Source organism: Mus musculus, chromosome 12 (assembly GCF_000001635.26).
Source record: "Mus musculus strain C57BL/6J chromosome 12, GRCm38.p6 C57BL/6J".
In the NCBI taxonomy this organism is placed as follows: Eukaryota; Metazoa; Chordata; class Mammalia; order Rodentia; family Muridae; genus Mus; species Mus musculus.
In genome coordinates this window covers 8,332,389-8,346,978 of record NC_000078.6, presented here as the reverse complement: position 1 = coordinate 8,346,978, position 14,590 = coordinate 8,332,389, and the positions used below count along the sequence as shown (strand labels likewise).

General features: G+C 52.3%; 1 protein-coding gene across 2 annotated transcripts in view; it reads right to left on the bottom strand.

The window, feature by feature from the left end:
- Nucleotides 1–3,154: 3,154 nt before the first annotated feature.
- Nucleotides 3,155–14,590, bottom strand: part of Hs1bp3 (HCLS1 binding protein 3) — a 30,392-nt gene continuing 18,956 nt past the window's right edge. For both annotated transcript variants that reach the window (NM_021429.3, XM_006515161.4), the window contains exons 5-7: nt 10,584–10,741; nt 9,211–9,346; nt 3,155–5,147 (exon numbers count right to left, since the gene is read on the bottom strand). In NM_021429.3, coding sequence (NP_067404.2) covers nt 4,892–5,147; nt 9,211–9,346; nt 10,584–10,741 — 550 coding nt within the window. In that variant the 3' untranslated portion in view covers nt 3,155–4,891. The remainder of the gene's footprint in view (nt 5,148–9,210; nt 9,347–10,583; nt 10,742–14,590) is intronic.

Below are 14,590 nucleotides of genomic sequence, written 5' to 3'. Positions count from 1 at the left end.
CTCTCCCGGCCTGCTGCCACCAGTGCGATGTGGTCCTTTCTGTATAGGACTGACCTATTCTATTGACATCTTTTCTGCTTCCCTGGGACACCTGATGCCCTGTGGTTCATAGGATGCAATTCTGCACACAGTAGGCACCCACTGAACACTGTCTGGAGACGGGGTATTGGACATGACTGGACAGCTTGGTTGTAGGAATCCAGCTAATCAAGCTTTCTTGAAGGAAGTGACTGAGGCTGTGTTTGTGGGGTTGGCAGAGAAGCATCAGGCCTCTGAACGTGATCAGCAGAGGGAAAACCCACTCACGGAACCCAAGTGGAGCGCATGATCTCCGTGTCAGTGGCTGAAGCTTTATTCTCAGCCTGACCTGAGGAGTACAATCTCTAGCCCCTCACAGTGGCCAGAGCCATGGAAACAAGAGCCAGGAGTCAGCAAGCAGAGCGGGCCCCGAGGTCTGCACATCATGGTTATTCACTGCACAACACCCAGCACCTATAACAGCCAGTGCTTCGGAGAGGCTCACTGAGCGGAAGCCACAGGCCTCGATGACTCCACCTGGCCACTGCCACTTAGTAGGCAGCTCCTTGGGTAAGAGTCCCTCTACGACCAGCTCCCTAAGCTTCTTCAAGCACAGCTACAACTCAGCCAAAGTACATCCTATTTCAGGAATTGAGAGAGTCAGTCTTTTTGTTTGTTTGTTTTTTGAGACAGGGTTTCTCTGTGTAGCCCTGGCTGTCCTGGAACTCACTCTGTAGACCAGGCTGGCCTCGAACTCAGAAATCCGCCTGCCTCTGCCTTCTAAGTGCTGGGATTAAAGGGGTGTGCCACCACCGCCTGGCTGAGTTAATATTTTAAAAAAAGATTTATTTATTTTATTTATATGAGTACACTGTAGCTGTCTTCAGATACACCAGAAAAAGGCATCAGATCTCATTACAAATGGTTGTGAGCCACCATGTGGTTTTCTGGGAATCGAACTCAGGACCTTCAGAAGAACAGTTAAGTGCTCTTAACTACTGAGCCATCTCCCCAGCCCCTGCGATAATCTTTTCAAAACATATTCGATTGCGAGCATTTCATAGGACACCTGTGCACAGGTGTGAACAGGTTCCTACAGCAGTGGGAAGAGGACGTCACGATCCCTTCGATCTGCAGTTACAGGTGGCTGTGAGAAACCCAACCTGTCATGGGTTGTAGGTCCCAGACTTTGATCCTTTAGGAGAGCAGCAAGCTTCCATGATCCCAACCTGACCACCTCTCACTAAAGTGCTGAGAGTCACATGAGGACTGCTAGCTGTTTGTGTCACTTCTCTACCAGTCCCTGGCCACCTTTCTCCTGACTCCTTAGGGTATAGAGTTGGGTAATGATTGCTCAAAACAACAGTCTGCAGTCCATGGGGGCATCTAAGACTAGAACTGAGGGCTCAGCTACTCCAAGGCACTTTGCACATCATGCCTGCTCTGGGCTGTCCTCAGCCTATGGAGAGGTAGCTGAACTGGGAAGTACCTGGCATCCAGGCAGGAGATACACTGGTGGCTTTGTGGTCCTCTTCTGGGGATGCGTATAGCCCGGGTGGTGAGCGAGCTCGAAAGCTAAGCACACACAGCCTTTCACATCAGCCTGGCTCTGGATGGCAGTCTGTAGACACCAAGCCTAGTGATAGCTAGGAACAAAGAGCAGCAGGACTTGGCTGTGATTAGCCTCTGCAGCAAGGACTCTAGTTTCAGAGCCGATCCTTGAGCACATGGGCATGACCAGAGATGCAGAAATGGCCCCTCTATGCAGCAGAGCACAGGATGCCAGCCCGGCCAGAATTAGCCCCAGAACTGGGACTTTGCAGAACTGTCTCAAGTTCACAATGTTCTAAGAACAACACTGGGAGGAAGGGAGCAGCGGATGCAGCCGCTGGCAACACTTCCTGCCCACGGGGCCCATAATAGCCCCAAAGAAGCACACACTGCTGCCCAGCCGTCACTTTCTCTTGCTTGGAGATACTGGAGCTGCGGGCTCCCGAAGAGTCAGTCCTCAGAACAGAACAGCCGTTAGTTCACCCTCAAGAACACAGACTCCAACTCAGTCCTAAGAATTCAAACCTAAGTACTGGGAAGAGAGGCTGAGGGGTGGCTCAGACTGCACACATCTGAGAATCCCTAAGAAGCTGTTTGCTCTGTGGTGGGTGGCAGCCTGCAGAGCTGTATGCTGAAGAACCCGACATGCAGCAGTGCCGTGCTGGGCTGCTGGGGTGCAAGGCTAGGCCTGTGTATTATATCCATCAGGTGGGGCATGTCTGAAATCATGGTACTTCCAGTTCCATGTGGAGAACCCAAGATGAGAATCTGGAGGGAAGGGGTCCTCATTCCACACGGGGCTTGGCTGAGTGATTACTAGCCAGAGACTCCTTCTGGGCCCTCTGCCTCAGTTTACACAGTGGGAAAAACTAGATCTCCTAGATCCCTTCCTTCCTTCCTTTCTCCTAGTTCCAGCTAAGAGACAGTCTGGAGGGCTGGGCCAGAGTTAGCAGACATAGAATACCTACCCTGGTTACAAAGGACTATTCCAGCCCCCCACCAGAGAGAGAGAGAGAGAGAGAGAGAGAGAGACAGAGACAGAGACAGAGACAGAGACACAGAGAGAGACAGACAGAGAGACACAGAGACAGAGACAAAAGAGAGACAAGGCAATAGAGAGGGGGAGACAGAAACGGAGATAGACACACATAGAGAGAGACACACAGAAACAAAGAGACAGAAACACAGAGAGTCAGAGGCATAGAGTACCTTCCCTGGTTACAAGGGACTATCCCAGCCTCCATCACAAAGAGAGAAAGGAAGAGACAGACAGAAAGACAGAGATAGAGAGGTGGGGATAGAAATAGACAGAGACATGGAAACAGACAGACAGACAGACAGACAGACAGACACACACACACACACAGAGAGAGAGAGAGAGAGAGAGAGAGAGAGAGAGAGAGAGAGAGAGAAACACACAGAGTCAGAGACATAAGAGTACCTTCCCTGGCTACAAAGGACAATCCCCTCAACACACACACACACACACACACACACACACACAACACCACCACCACCACCACCACCACCACCACCACCACCACTTCTCCTCTCAGCCCAGGCATGGAAAAGAACAACACTGAAATTCTGGCTTTATCACACACAGACTTTACTGGATAACTGGGAGACAGACTGGCTGTAGGTCACAGACCAGTGATCAAAAGAAGTCATGATTGGAAAAATGCTATCTGTGGGGCAAACAACCATGCCAGGGTGTCCCAAAAGCTCCACAGCAGACAAGTCCCCACTAGTGGGCAAAGCCACACTAGAGAGTGGTAGGTCAGGTCAGATACTGTTAGGGACCCCACGTGGGGATCAGTCCATGGTCATCCAAGCTCCTACACACCCATTGGCTCCTATGTCATCTGTCACCCAAAGTAGGTGCAAGGTGTGTATGAAAGAGGTAGAGAGCTGGTAGCCAAGGCACACAGGAATGGATATAAAGGGACTAGGGTTCAAAGATGCCCAGGGACCACAGTAGGGTGGCTCTACAAAAGATTGGGCCACGTGAACCTTCCTCCGCAGTCAGAGAGGAAGGGGCTTCTGGGCACTGGGCTGAGTTCTAGGCACCAAGAGATGGAGGGGGTGAAGGCCTGCTGGTGAAAGGGAAGCAGAGTTGGGTGGAGGCTGTCTAGAGTCAGTCCTCAGCTCTGGGGACCTTAACCTAGGAGAGCAGAGTATCCGGTCCTTACACAGAACAGCTTGGACACCTGCTCAGAACTAGGCAGGTGACAGGGGACACAGTGAGATGAAAGGCTGTCAGACTTGATACTCCTAGTCTGATCCTGTAGGTCTTACTACAGAGTAGGAGCTGGGGACCCAAGATACTGAAGGCAACAAACAATTGAACTGTGCCACTCAGGGGCTCCTGAAAGTGACTCTTGGACCCAACTGGGCCCTTCTAATGCCTCTGTGAAGCACAACTGACCCAAGGAACAAAGTGGCTGCATTTTGTTTTAAAAAAAAATGTGTTTCATTAAAAAAAAAAAAGTCCCTGACACACAGAATACATTCTAACATTCTATGCTCCACAAAACACCATCTACTGGAAGGCACAGGGTTGCTCTGGGCACAGCTTGGCTGGTGGCTCCACTGGAGAAAGGCTGACGAGCAAGTTCAGATCCTGAGGGCAGACGAGGCCTCAGAGCCTCAAACCCCATGGGCTAAACTCTGGGAGATGCTAAGACCTACTTTGTTGAAAGCCACATCCAAGGACCATGGGCTGGCCAGGCCCTCTCGTGGGAAAGGGAGTAGAAGGCTTGGGGTCCTGGAAGCCCTCCGTGCACTAGAAAGGCAAGGCTGGGACTACGTTTTCTTCTTAGCATTGGAAGCCAGAAGAGCCTGAGAAGGGACTTGGGTCAGGGCAGCCTGGAGAGCTGGTCTTTCTCCTCAGAACACACCTTGGGGGCCCGAGCAGCCATGCTAAGTAGAGAGTTCAGAGTGGCCTGTCCCATGTTCTCCTTTAGCCCAGCCTAGGCTCAGGATAAGCCCCACTTCCCATGCTGAGCTGGCAGAGCCAGTGGGTACAAGTATGAAGAAGATGTCCTTTCCCTTGGTGGGGGCACTGTCCTCTGATCTCAAGACATGCTCACAAATGCCCTCCTTTCCATAGCCCGCTGGGTGGACATGATACGGCTTAATTCCTGTGGTGTTCCCAGCTCTACAGTCTGCAGAGAGTCCTTGTCCATCCCATAGCCCAAGAGAAAAGAAGGATGTGGGACTGGGGCTGGGGAGTCCCTGCCTGGTAAGCAGAACCCACATAGTCACATACAGGCCTCCTCCCCAGGCCCAGCATAGGGTGAAAGGCAGGGTTGTGGGGAAGTCAGAAGAGGCTGGGGGAGTCTTGGGCAAGTGTGTCATGGTCCCGGATATACTGCAAGATGTCCATTTCATCCATAGCTTGGATCTGTTGCTGCTTCTGCGGTCCAGACCCAGGTTCTGACGGGCCCACTGATGCGGGCAGAGTTGGTTTCCTGGGCAATGCTGGCTTAGCTGGGACTAGAGGCTTGGGCTTAGTCTGGGGCTTGGGCTTTGGTTCAGATCCCAGGTTCAGAATCAGGTCCAGGTCCTCTTCAACTCTAGAGAAGCAAGGAGAACAGCCTTAGCATAACTATATCCACAAAGGAGCAAGGGGCGGAGCCTCGCCATTCCCCACATGGGCACTGAGCTTGCCTTATCCTACCAGCACTGAGGAGAAACCCAAGGGCAGGGCTCTCTGACCCTCCATCTCCACAGCAGCCAGAGGAGAGCCAGTCCCTTGGTGGTGACACCACTTCAAACCTGCTGGTGTCTTCAGGGGACTTGCCTCCCAGCCCATTAGAAACAGCTGCCTGCCGCCTGGTACAGACTCCCAGCCTTTGCCAGAGCACCCCAGAATCATTATCTTCTCTGTGTCTCTCAAATTCCTATTTCAGGGAAGGACATATATGTTTCTTATTTGGCAGACAGGAAGCTACAGTCCAAGAGCCTGGGTGGCTCAATGAGAGGCACTAGATCATAGTCTTGACCTAGGAGACACAACATGAAGCTAAATCAACTCCTAGGAGACACAGGCCAGAGCAGCCTGGAGAGCTGGGCAACATGAAGCTAAATCAACTCCTAGGAGACACAGGCCAGGGCAGCCTGGAGAGCTGGATTCTGAGCTGCCGGACTCAGCCAGTTCTCACCAAGATTGGGTCATGCGAGCTTGGAGCAATGACTCAGCAGTTATAGCACCGGCTGTTCCAGGGGACGCAGGTTCACAGCCACCTGCAACAACTCCAGTCCAAGGGAATGCAACCCCTCTTCTGGCCTCTGAGAGCACTGTGCACACAATGCACAGGTACATGTGCATATACGTCCAGACACCCGAAGTAACAACAACAACAACAAAATTAAAAATGTCCAGGAGATAGCAAGTCCTAGACTGCCCACAGGCTGACGGGATGAGGCTTTAGTAGTGATTGGCAAGGAGGGGAACGTGTCTGGATACTGAAGAGCCTGACCAATGGCCCACAGTTCACCTGTCTTTAGCCTGGGAGAGCTCATATTGGGAGTCCCCAGCGGAGGAGCTATCTCAGAACCAGATGGACAAAACAAGTCTCCATTAACGCATTCTGCCCATCAGCCTACTCAACACTGTGGCGACTCCTACAGGGCAGGTGCTTCTGCCTTCTTTAGTTTTATTTGATGCTTTAAACACTGTCTGGGAGCAGACATGAACCTTACTTTACAGAGGTGCAAACTGAGCTGTGGCAAGATGAAGGGCCCTGTCTTGGGCTCCATAGCTAGGATGAGGATGAAGCACCTGACCTATATCACTGGCTGGCTCGCATCACCTTCCTGGGTACCACTACATGGAGGCCCCTTCTCCAGTTTCAGGATGGGACCGTCCCTTGTGGTGACGGTTATCTCCACAGCCATCCTTCAGCCATGCCAGGTAGACACAACACAGCCATAGAAAGCAGACAACCCGGGGACCACTCAGCTCCCCCATCTCCAGGAAGGGGAGGGGGAGGGGAGTCCAGCAGCTGTGTGCAGGATTGGCTTCTACTGTCAGCTCCCGAGTGGGTGGCCTCAGGCCACGCCGCCTCTCTGGCTCTCTCAGTCTCTGCCCATGTGTAAAGAAGGGGTGCTCTTGCTCCTCTAACCTCACAGGGATCCCTGTAAGGACCAAAGAAAGCAACACACAAGAGGTGCTTCTCAAGTTCGAGGGGATCTTGCACATGCTGACTTGGACCGACAGCTGAGGAATGTTAGGGAGAGCAGGCATCGGCTGTCACAGAGCTGATGCATCGCTCCTCCCGCGGGGAACCCCAACCCAGCTGGACAGAGAGGATCTGAGAGTGACAGGGGCTAAGAAGCACTCACTTGATGGCCGGGGAAGGGTGTGGCCAGAAAAGATTGGAACGGGTTCTTAAGGAAAGGGAGAAGAAAGATGGCCCTGCCACAGAATGGCAGGATCCTGGAGAGGGAAATGACGGAGAGCAAAGGGCGGTGGGAATGAAAAGCCAAAAGGATTCAGGCCTGTGATGGAGGCTCTCTGCCCTGGACAGTGTGCCCTTACATCACTACCCCAGCAGGACTGCGGTGGGGGAGGGGCCAGGCGTGGACAGAGGTGCTTTGGTCTGAACAATGCTCTGGCCCTACAAAGCCTGAAAGAGGCCTGACTGAGCACAGAGCTTCCCAGAGCACTGCCCGCCAGGACCCAGCTGCTTGGGAGCTCTGGATTGTCCTGCCTGATTTCTGGGCTGACTGGGGCTTTCAGAGCCTGCTTGGGTGGTAAAGAAACCAGCAAAAAGTCTAGACATGGAGGGAATGGGTGGGCTAGCTTCTAGAAAGACTGGCCCCTGTAGGGAGATGCTGGGGGTGTCATCCATGGGAAGACTGTTCCCGCCGGTCTCAGCCCTGGTGTGTATGAGCTTTCTCCAGGCAGCCGTTGTTCCTTGAGGTGGTCATCCTGAAGAGTTCTGTGTCCTGAAGCCATGACATTCTCCTCCTTCCTCAGCCCCCACAGAGGACAGAACTCAGCTACAGATCCACCTAAGGCCTGAGACAGAGGCTTCTTAACGTCCGCTTGGCTTACTCATCAACTCAGACACTGCCACCTCAGGCCGGTGGCTAACAGCGAAAGCCTGCTACCAAGAAGCAGGCCACTCACTGCCTAAACAGGAACAAGGTAGGCATAAAGAAAAATAAATCCTGGCTCCCTCTCTCAAGAAGCCAGTTCTTCACCGCCAGATGTCTGTTAATGGAGACAGGGATGCGAAGTGCACATTCTCTGAGCTGTGACTCCCAGGGGCTGTGCAAGATAGGGAGGTGCAATGAAAAGGAAGGTTCCCAGGGACCAATAGGGTCATGAATTGCGGCATGGCAGCGTTGACGTGTGCATGACAAGCCTGCTAAAAGCTGGTGTCAGCTGGCCATGGAGTTCTGTGAAAATTGCCTCGACACACCCACAGAACAATGCTCTGTGGAAGGTGGGATTGAAAGGGAAGGGTTTATAATATGCCATGCAGGAGAGGCCCTGTGATGTCCGTCCCATGGGCATACATACCCTGCTTTCAGACTTCCCTGTGCCTCAGTTTCTCCCCTAGTGGAATAACCATGGTCTGGCTCCTCCCAGCCAGCAGGATGTCAGGAGCAAGGACACAGGAGGAGAGAGTGAACAGATGCCAGGGGCCTCTGGGAGATGTAAACACAAGACTGCCATCGAGGTGAGTCAGGCTTGGCGGGTACTTAGAGGGCTGTGTAATAGCTTGGGGCTGCTAATGAGGGGTGCTCATGACAGCCTCTAAGGACCACAGGCCTCGGTGCCATTTAAACTATTCCTGGAAAGAGGCAGCTCAGCTTCCTGCACCAAACATGTGTGGCATGGCCAGGGAGAGAGAGACACCATACTGGAAGCAAACGGAAACTGGGTTCTGGCACAAGGAGAAGTCAGGGAGAAAGGCAGCCAGAGACAGCAAAACAGGTCTCTCAGCCTCTTCTCCAAGGGCTCAGGGCTGCTGCTGGGATAGAGCAGTGTTGAGAGAGGCAGGCAGGAGTGGTAGCCTCGGGCAAGTGTTCTTTTCTAAACTATTTTCTGTAATTGCAGAGAACAGCACCCATTGTAGGGGTTAGATAGATAAACTTACCTGCAGTGAAGCAAACTTCTTACAATGACAAGCACACAGTAAACTCTAAGGAAACAGTCTTTTTTTTTTTTTTTTAACCACTTCTGACATCAACCTTCACTTAACAGATTAACCATGGCTTTACTCTCCCTCTGACAGGCCCCTCCTGGCAGACTGGGCCATTGTTGCTAAGTACCTCTGTGCTTTTTTTCTCTCTGACTATGCTGTAGTATATCTAGGGTCAATTTTATTTGTTCCTGAACTCACCTATGCCAAATATACTTGCTCATAAATTATGTAATTTATTCCTTTAAAGAAGCTATTAAAACAGAAAGTGTGAGAAGAAAATGAGTGTAGTTCATGGAAACAGTGGGGCTGCCCTGGTTGCCCACAGCCTTCTCCTTACAAATCCTCACATTCTTTTAGCTACTCATGGCTGCGAGACTTGGCCAGGCCTGGATCCCTCCTCCCTTGTGGGCTGAAGCTGGTATGACACTCTTGTACTTGGCTTACAAGCTAATGAAGTCTTCCCAGGGAACAGGAGTACCTGAACAGCTCCTTGGAGGCATCCCCGTGTTCTGGGCGGGATGTGGGCCCTCTGCTCTCACTGGCAGCAGGCAGCAGTAGAGGGTCACCCAGGGAGACAGCCCCGCCAAGGTCAGGGTCATCAAACAGCTTCAGGGCTGTGGGGAGAGAAGACGTAGCAGGTGAGAAAGGAAGTGCTTATCTATCCTCAGATGCGAGAGAGCAGGCCTGCTAAGCCTCCTATTGCATCCCGGTTAGCGAGCAAGGAAGGCAGAGTGTAGGGAGACAGGAGGGCAGAAGGAAGGCAAGAACATAGCAGCAATACACGGGTCTGAGCGGCCTGTCCGCCTTGGCCTGGCTCTGTTCCAGTCCTTCAGGGCTTCTCACTGCTGGCGGAAGTGGCTTCTCAGGACATAGCACCAGGATCCCCAGAGCTCTGGCTGGACAGGGTCCCTGAGCTTGCCCACAGGTACTAATGAGCAGGTACTGAGGGGCAGCCACCAGCCACAGATCTTGTCAAGGTTGTGAAAGATGAGCAGAAGCAACAGACACAAATTACCCACAGGACCCATCTTCAGGAAGCCCGGGCCTTCCCAATCTCTCCCACGTGAGCCTCTCTTTGGGAGTGTCAACCGTGTGTTTACTTGAAGCGTCTTTTCCCAGTGGACGCGGTTAAGCCTCCTGGCCTTTTGGGATCCACCACTGCACTCTCTCCCAGAAAGCCTGCTGTCCTATGGGAACCGGTATCTCTCTGCTCAGCCCTGAAAGAGACTTGGGCTGTGCTGAATTTTTGGGTGATATTATCTATCTTTATCCTCCATGGGCTCTGAAATCCTAAGGCTGGGGATTTGAGCTGGATCTTCCCTCAGTGGATGCTCAGTAAGCACTGGGTGAATCAATAAATTACCATCAATTCTTTCCCTGGGCAGGCATGAGGAAAGGTCAGAGACATGTGGAAAAGTCCCAAAGCCTCTAAGCATTCCCTCTGAACCTTGTACCACGCCTTGCAGTAGAATCTATGTGGGTGGCATACACTCATTAAAATTAAAAGCTGTACAGAGTCACATGCACGCCCAAAGCTAGGTCAGTATCCATGTTCCATTAAACAGTTGCAGGGATCCCTGTGCCCCTGTGGCTGCAGATGTAATTAAGGAACCAGGTCTCCAGGCAACTAAGAAGCCGGACCTTCTCTTCTCTATAGGACATTCAGAGTGAGTGTGTAATCCCCAAATGTTGCAGCCCGTGGGAACACCAGGTGTGAGAGACACCAGGAGGAAGTCTCTATATTCCTAATCTGTATTCTATCTAAACAGGACAAGGATGAGACCCACTTTCTCAGGGACATAGACATTCACCAAGCTCTAAGCCAGTACCAGGAACAACACTAGTACTTACAGTCCTGTGTGGTCTCCAGGGGTCTCCGGGTCTCAGACACCTTCTTGTCTGAGCTGAAGAGCCCCGCGTCAGGGTCTACCTCCTCATCAAAGATGGTGAGCCGAGGTGCAGGCTTGGGCCTCACGGCCACTTCTGGGCGTTTCTTGGGCTTCTTGGAGCTGGAGATAAAACACAAGGTAAGGATTCTCATGAGTATACTGGGGGCCTACTGGTCATTTCCAGGTCCCCAGCTCAGCTGGGCCTTCTGGATGCCAAGGAACATAGAAGAAGTTCAACGGAGGACCATAGGAAGGTCAGGGGTAGCCCAACCAGAGCCATCTTGGCATGTGAAGCAACCTTAGTAGTCGTCAAATCTTCAGCTGACAGGTCCTCCTGACCCAAGGGGGTCAAGCAGGCAAGAGCAGGGAGAAGGGAGGAGGCAGGGTTGGCCATGTGCTAGGAATGAGCTTTGTTATCATCTGACATAGAGCAAAGAGACCCCCACACCCGCTACTGAAGTGATGAGCCCCCACTACTGTGCTCAGGTGTGATGGGGACTGGGAAAGGCAGGAGAAGCAAGGAGCTATCAGGACTACAGACTGATGGCCAGACAGCTGCTAACCTTCTTGAGTATCATGCCACCACATGTCCATGGGCCCGACAACATGCTTTTCTTCTGAAGGTGACTGGTGGTTTCAATACGCTTGACCCAGGGAGCCTTGTTGGTGTGGCTTTGTTGGAGGAAGTGTGTCACTGTAGGGGTGGCTTTGAGGCCCTCCTCCTAGCTGCCCAGAAGACAGCAGTTTTTTCCTGTTTGCCTTTGGAACAAGATGTAGAACTCTCAACTCTTCCACCACCATGCCTGCCTGGATGCTGCCATGCTTCCCACTATGATGATAATGGACTGAGCCTCTGAACCTGTAAGCCAGTCCCAATTAAATGTTGTCCATTATGAGAGCTGCCTTAGTCATGGTGTCTCTTCATAGCAATGGAAAGAAACCCTAACTAAGACAGTGGAGCTACCTAACAGAGACCTTGGGGTCAGAAGCCTGCACCCCACAGCCACTTAGACATGGGGTTGATGTAATCTGGGGCTCAAAGTTCAAGGGATAGGGTCCAGGAGAGCAGGAGGATGCCTATGTTAGTGACTTCTCTTTTGTCTGGTACAAAACAATGAACAACAACAACAACAATAACAAAACAACTTCAAGAAGGCAGGGATTGCATAGGTTCACGGTTTGTCTACCATGGCGGCCCCCCCAGGGTGGGGGTTAATGTTGGTGCTTGGTTTGCTTTACCCCTTTATTAAGTCCAGGACACCAGACCATACCCTGGTGCTGCCCATATTTAGGGAGGGGTTTCCAACCTCAATTAGTCCAATCCAAAAACCCTTCACAGATACGCTCAGAGGCTAGCTTTCTAGTTAATCCTTGATCCTGTTAGACGGGCAATATTAACCATCACAAAGCCTAAGCCCTGCTTTGCCGGACATTGAACATCAGTCTTCTCTAAGTAGTATACCTGCTGCCCTTCTAAGCAACAATGTGGTTCCCCCTGGGTAGGGTAGCCCTTCTGAAGTTCCTCTGGAGTCAGGTGGGCTTGGCTCTGCCACACCTGTTCCCTGACTGAAGAGCTCCTGCCCTGAGATGCTTGTGGTGGGAAACTGGGGGTCACCAGAGAGGTTTCTTGGGGTGTGCCACAGTTTTATTTCTTGATCCAGGTGGATAGGCAAGCTTCATGTTTGCTGGATCACATGATCTGGGCTGCCTTTGTGACACTGTCTCCAGATCACAAACTTGGTTTTATTTTAACAAGCTGACCTCAAGCTCTGGGGCTGCCACCCACGTTAGGCATTTTAAGATTCCTATAAACGGCAAAAGTTTTTTGTTTTGTTTTGTTTTTCCTTTTTACTGGAACCCAGGATTGCATTCTCCCAAGCGCCTGGCAGCCGGTTCCACTGGGCTGAGGTCACCTCTGAGCTCATGTTGGCAACACAGTGGCAAACTGCACAGAGGCTGGCCATTGCCAAAAGCTGTAACACAGACTATCCAGTCTCAGATAAAAATACCAGGTCCCTGGGTGCTGCAAGGCCAGGGACTCTGAGGTGACTATTCCTGCAGAACCACCCCCCTCCCACCCCAGTTCAGAGGCATAGCGTGTCTGGTGGAGATCGCCTAGCAGGCTGGACATTTTGGGCCTGGGAGTAGGGTAGTAACTAATTATGATCATACTAGGACAATACTTATGACTTTGCTTGTTACTCTCAATATCCCATGAACAGAATTGTCTGTGTTGTCCACTGGGGTGAAAGTGGCACAGTTCAACAGTGATGGCATCTGTGTCCCTACTGCAGTATGTGCACGTCAACAGGGGCCACCATGGTGAAGTGCCAACAGAGCTCTGGCCTGCCTGTGGTGCTGGGGGTGGGTGAAGGATCGCTAGCTCGCTAGCTCGCACCCTTCAGAAAGCCTCGGCTCTAGCTCCTCTCAGATCCTGCAGGGTGGACTCAGCTGCTCCTTGTGGGAGGGCGCCCCTGTAGTTTTATCTATCAGGCAGAATCAACAGTCCTGGTGACTAACAGAGGCCATGGCCCTAGCAAGGGTGACCAGAGTCTGGACTCCCTGTGTCAATATGCCTAGAAGGCCCTGGATGGAAGCTGTGAGCACGGCTCTGTGGAATGTGACCATCGACTGGGGTTGGGGGGCCCTTAGACCAGCCCTATGAGAACTGTAGGCTCTGTTTCATCACCAATATGTCCGTCTCTTGATCACCTATCATAATGTCCTTTGCTTGGCCCCTGGCCCTGGATCCAGTGGGCACAGCAGCAGTGACTGGCAGAGAACCCCATTTACACCTGTATCGGCAGTGCCTGGCCAGTCACTTCAGGGCTTGAGGCTGATCCTCAGCCATTCTGGTAGCTTTGCCCTCCACTCAGAAACCACTTTCTTTGGGGACCCAATGCGCATGCTACCCACTTAAAAGGCCCAGAGGGCAGGGGAGCAAAGCCGCCTACGGATCAAGAACAGCAGGAAGCACAGTGCGTGAGAGAACAGGCGGGAAGCCAGGTGAGGGAGGTTCCAACCACTTCCCCAGTTCTGCTCAGTCCGTCCAGGACAGACACAGATAAGGCTAGACCATCCGTCTGTCCTCCTGAACGGACACAGATAAGGCTAGACCGTTCTGGGCGAGCTTCCCTCACAAGCTTGACACGCATCTTTGTCCTCCTTGGTGACATCTGTGATTTCTGCTGCACTGAACTGAAGCAGATGCTCAGCACAACAGTGTTCAGTCAGCACTGACTACCCTGCCCCAGCTACCTGGCGGTCCTGTCCTCAAATCCCTCAGATCACCCACGAGAACACAAGGGGCATCAGGGGACCTGGAAGCCCCCAGGGTCTTGTCTGATTGATCCTAAAACTGCAGAAAGGTGTTCAGCAAATACTAAAAGGAAGAAGGCAGGCAGGCAGACAGACCGACAGATAGGCATCTGTCCTGTGTAGCTGGATAGTCATCAGATAGAAGGAAGACAGATTAGCTGACTGGAAGGAAGGAAGGAAGGAAGGAAGGAAGGAAGGGAGGAAGGGAGGGAGGGAGGGAGGGAGGGAGGGAGGGAGGGAGGAAGGAAGGAAGGAAGGAAGGAAGGAAGGAAGGAAGGAAGGAAGGAAGGAAGGAGAAACAGGCAGGCAGGCAGGCAGGCATCCAGACAGACAGACAGACAAAGTAATAAGACAGGGAATGAGGGGTCAGAGCAGCAGTTGTCAGCGCTCATGTTTACAAAGCCCTTTCTCTATTCCATCGCTGCTCCTCTAACAATAACCCCTGCCAGCCTTTCAGCAGCAAGCAGCCTGTCCATTCCTCCTCCTCCCCTTCCTCCAACCAGCACTCCCCAAGCAGTGCCCCTGTAGAGGTGCCTGCTCTAGGTGATGCAGACAGACCCACCTGAGATGCCAGCCAGCCAGGCTGTCACAGCTGGAGCACAGAGGACTCAAGGAAGGCACAGGGAGGGACTCCTGGAGGAGGTAACGGCA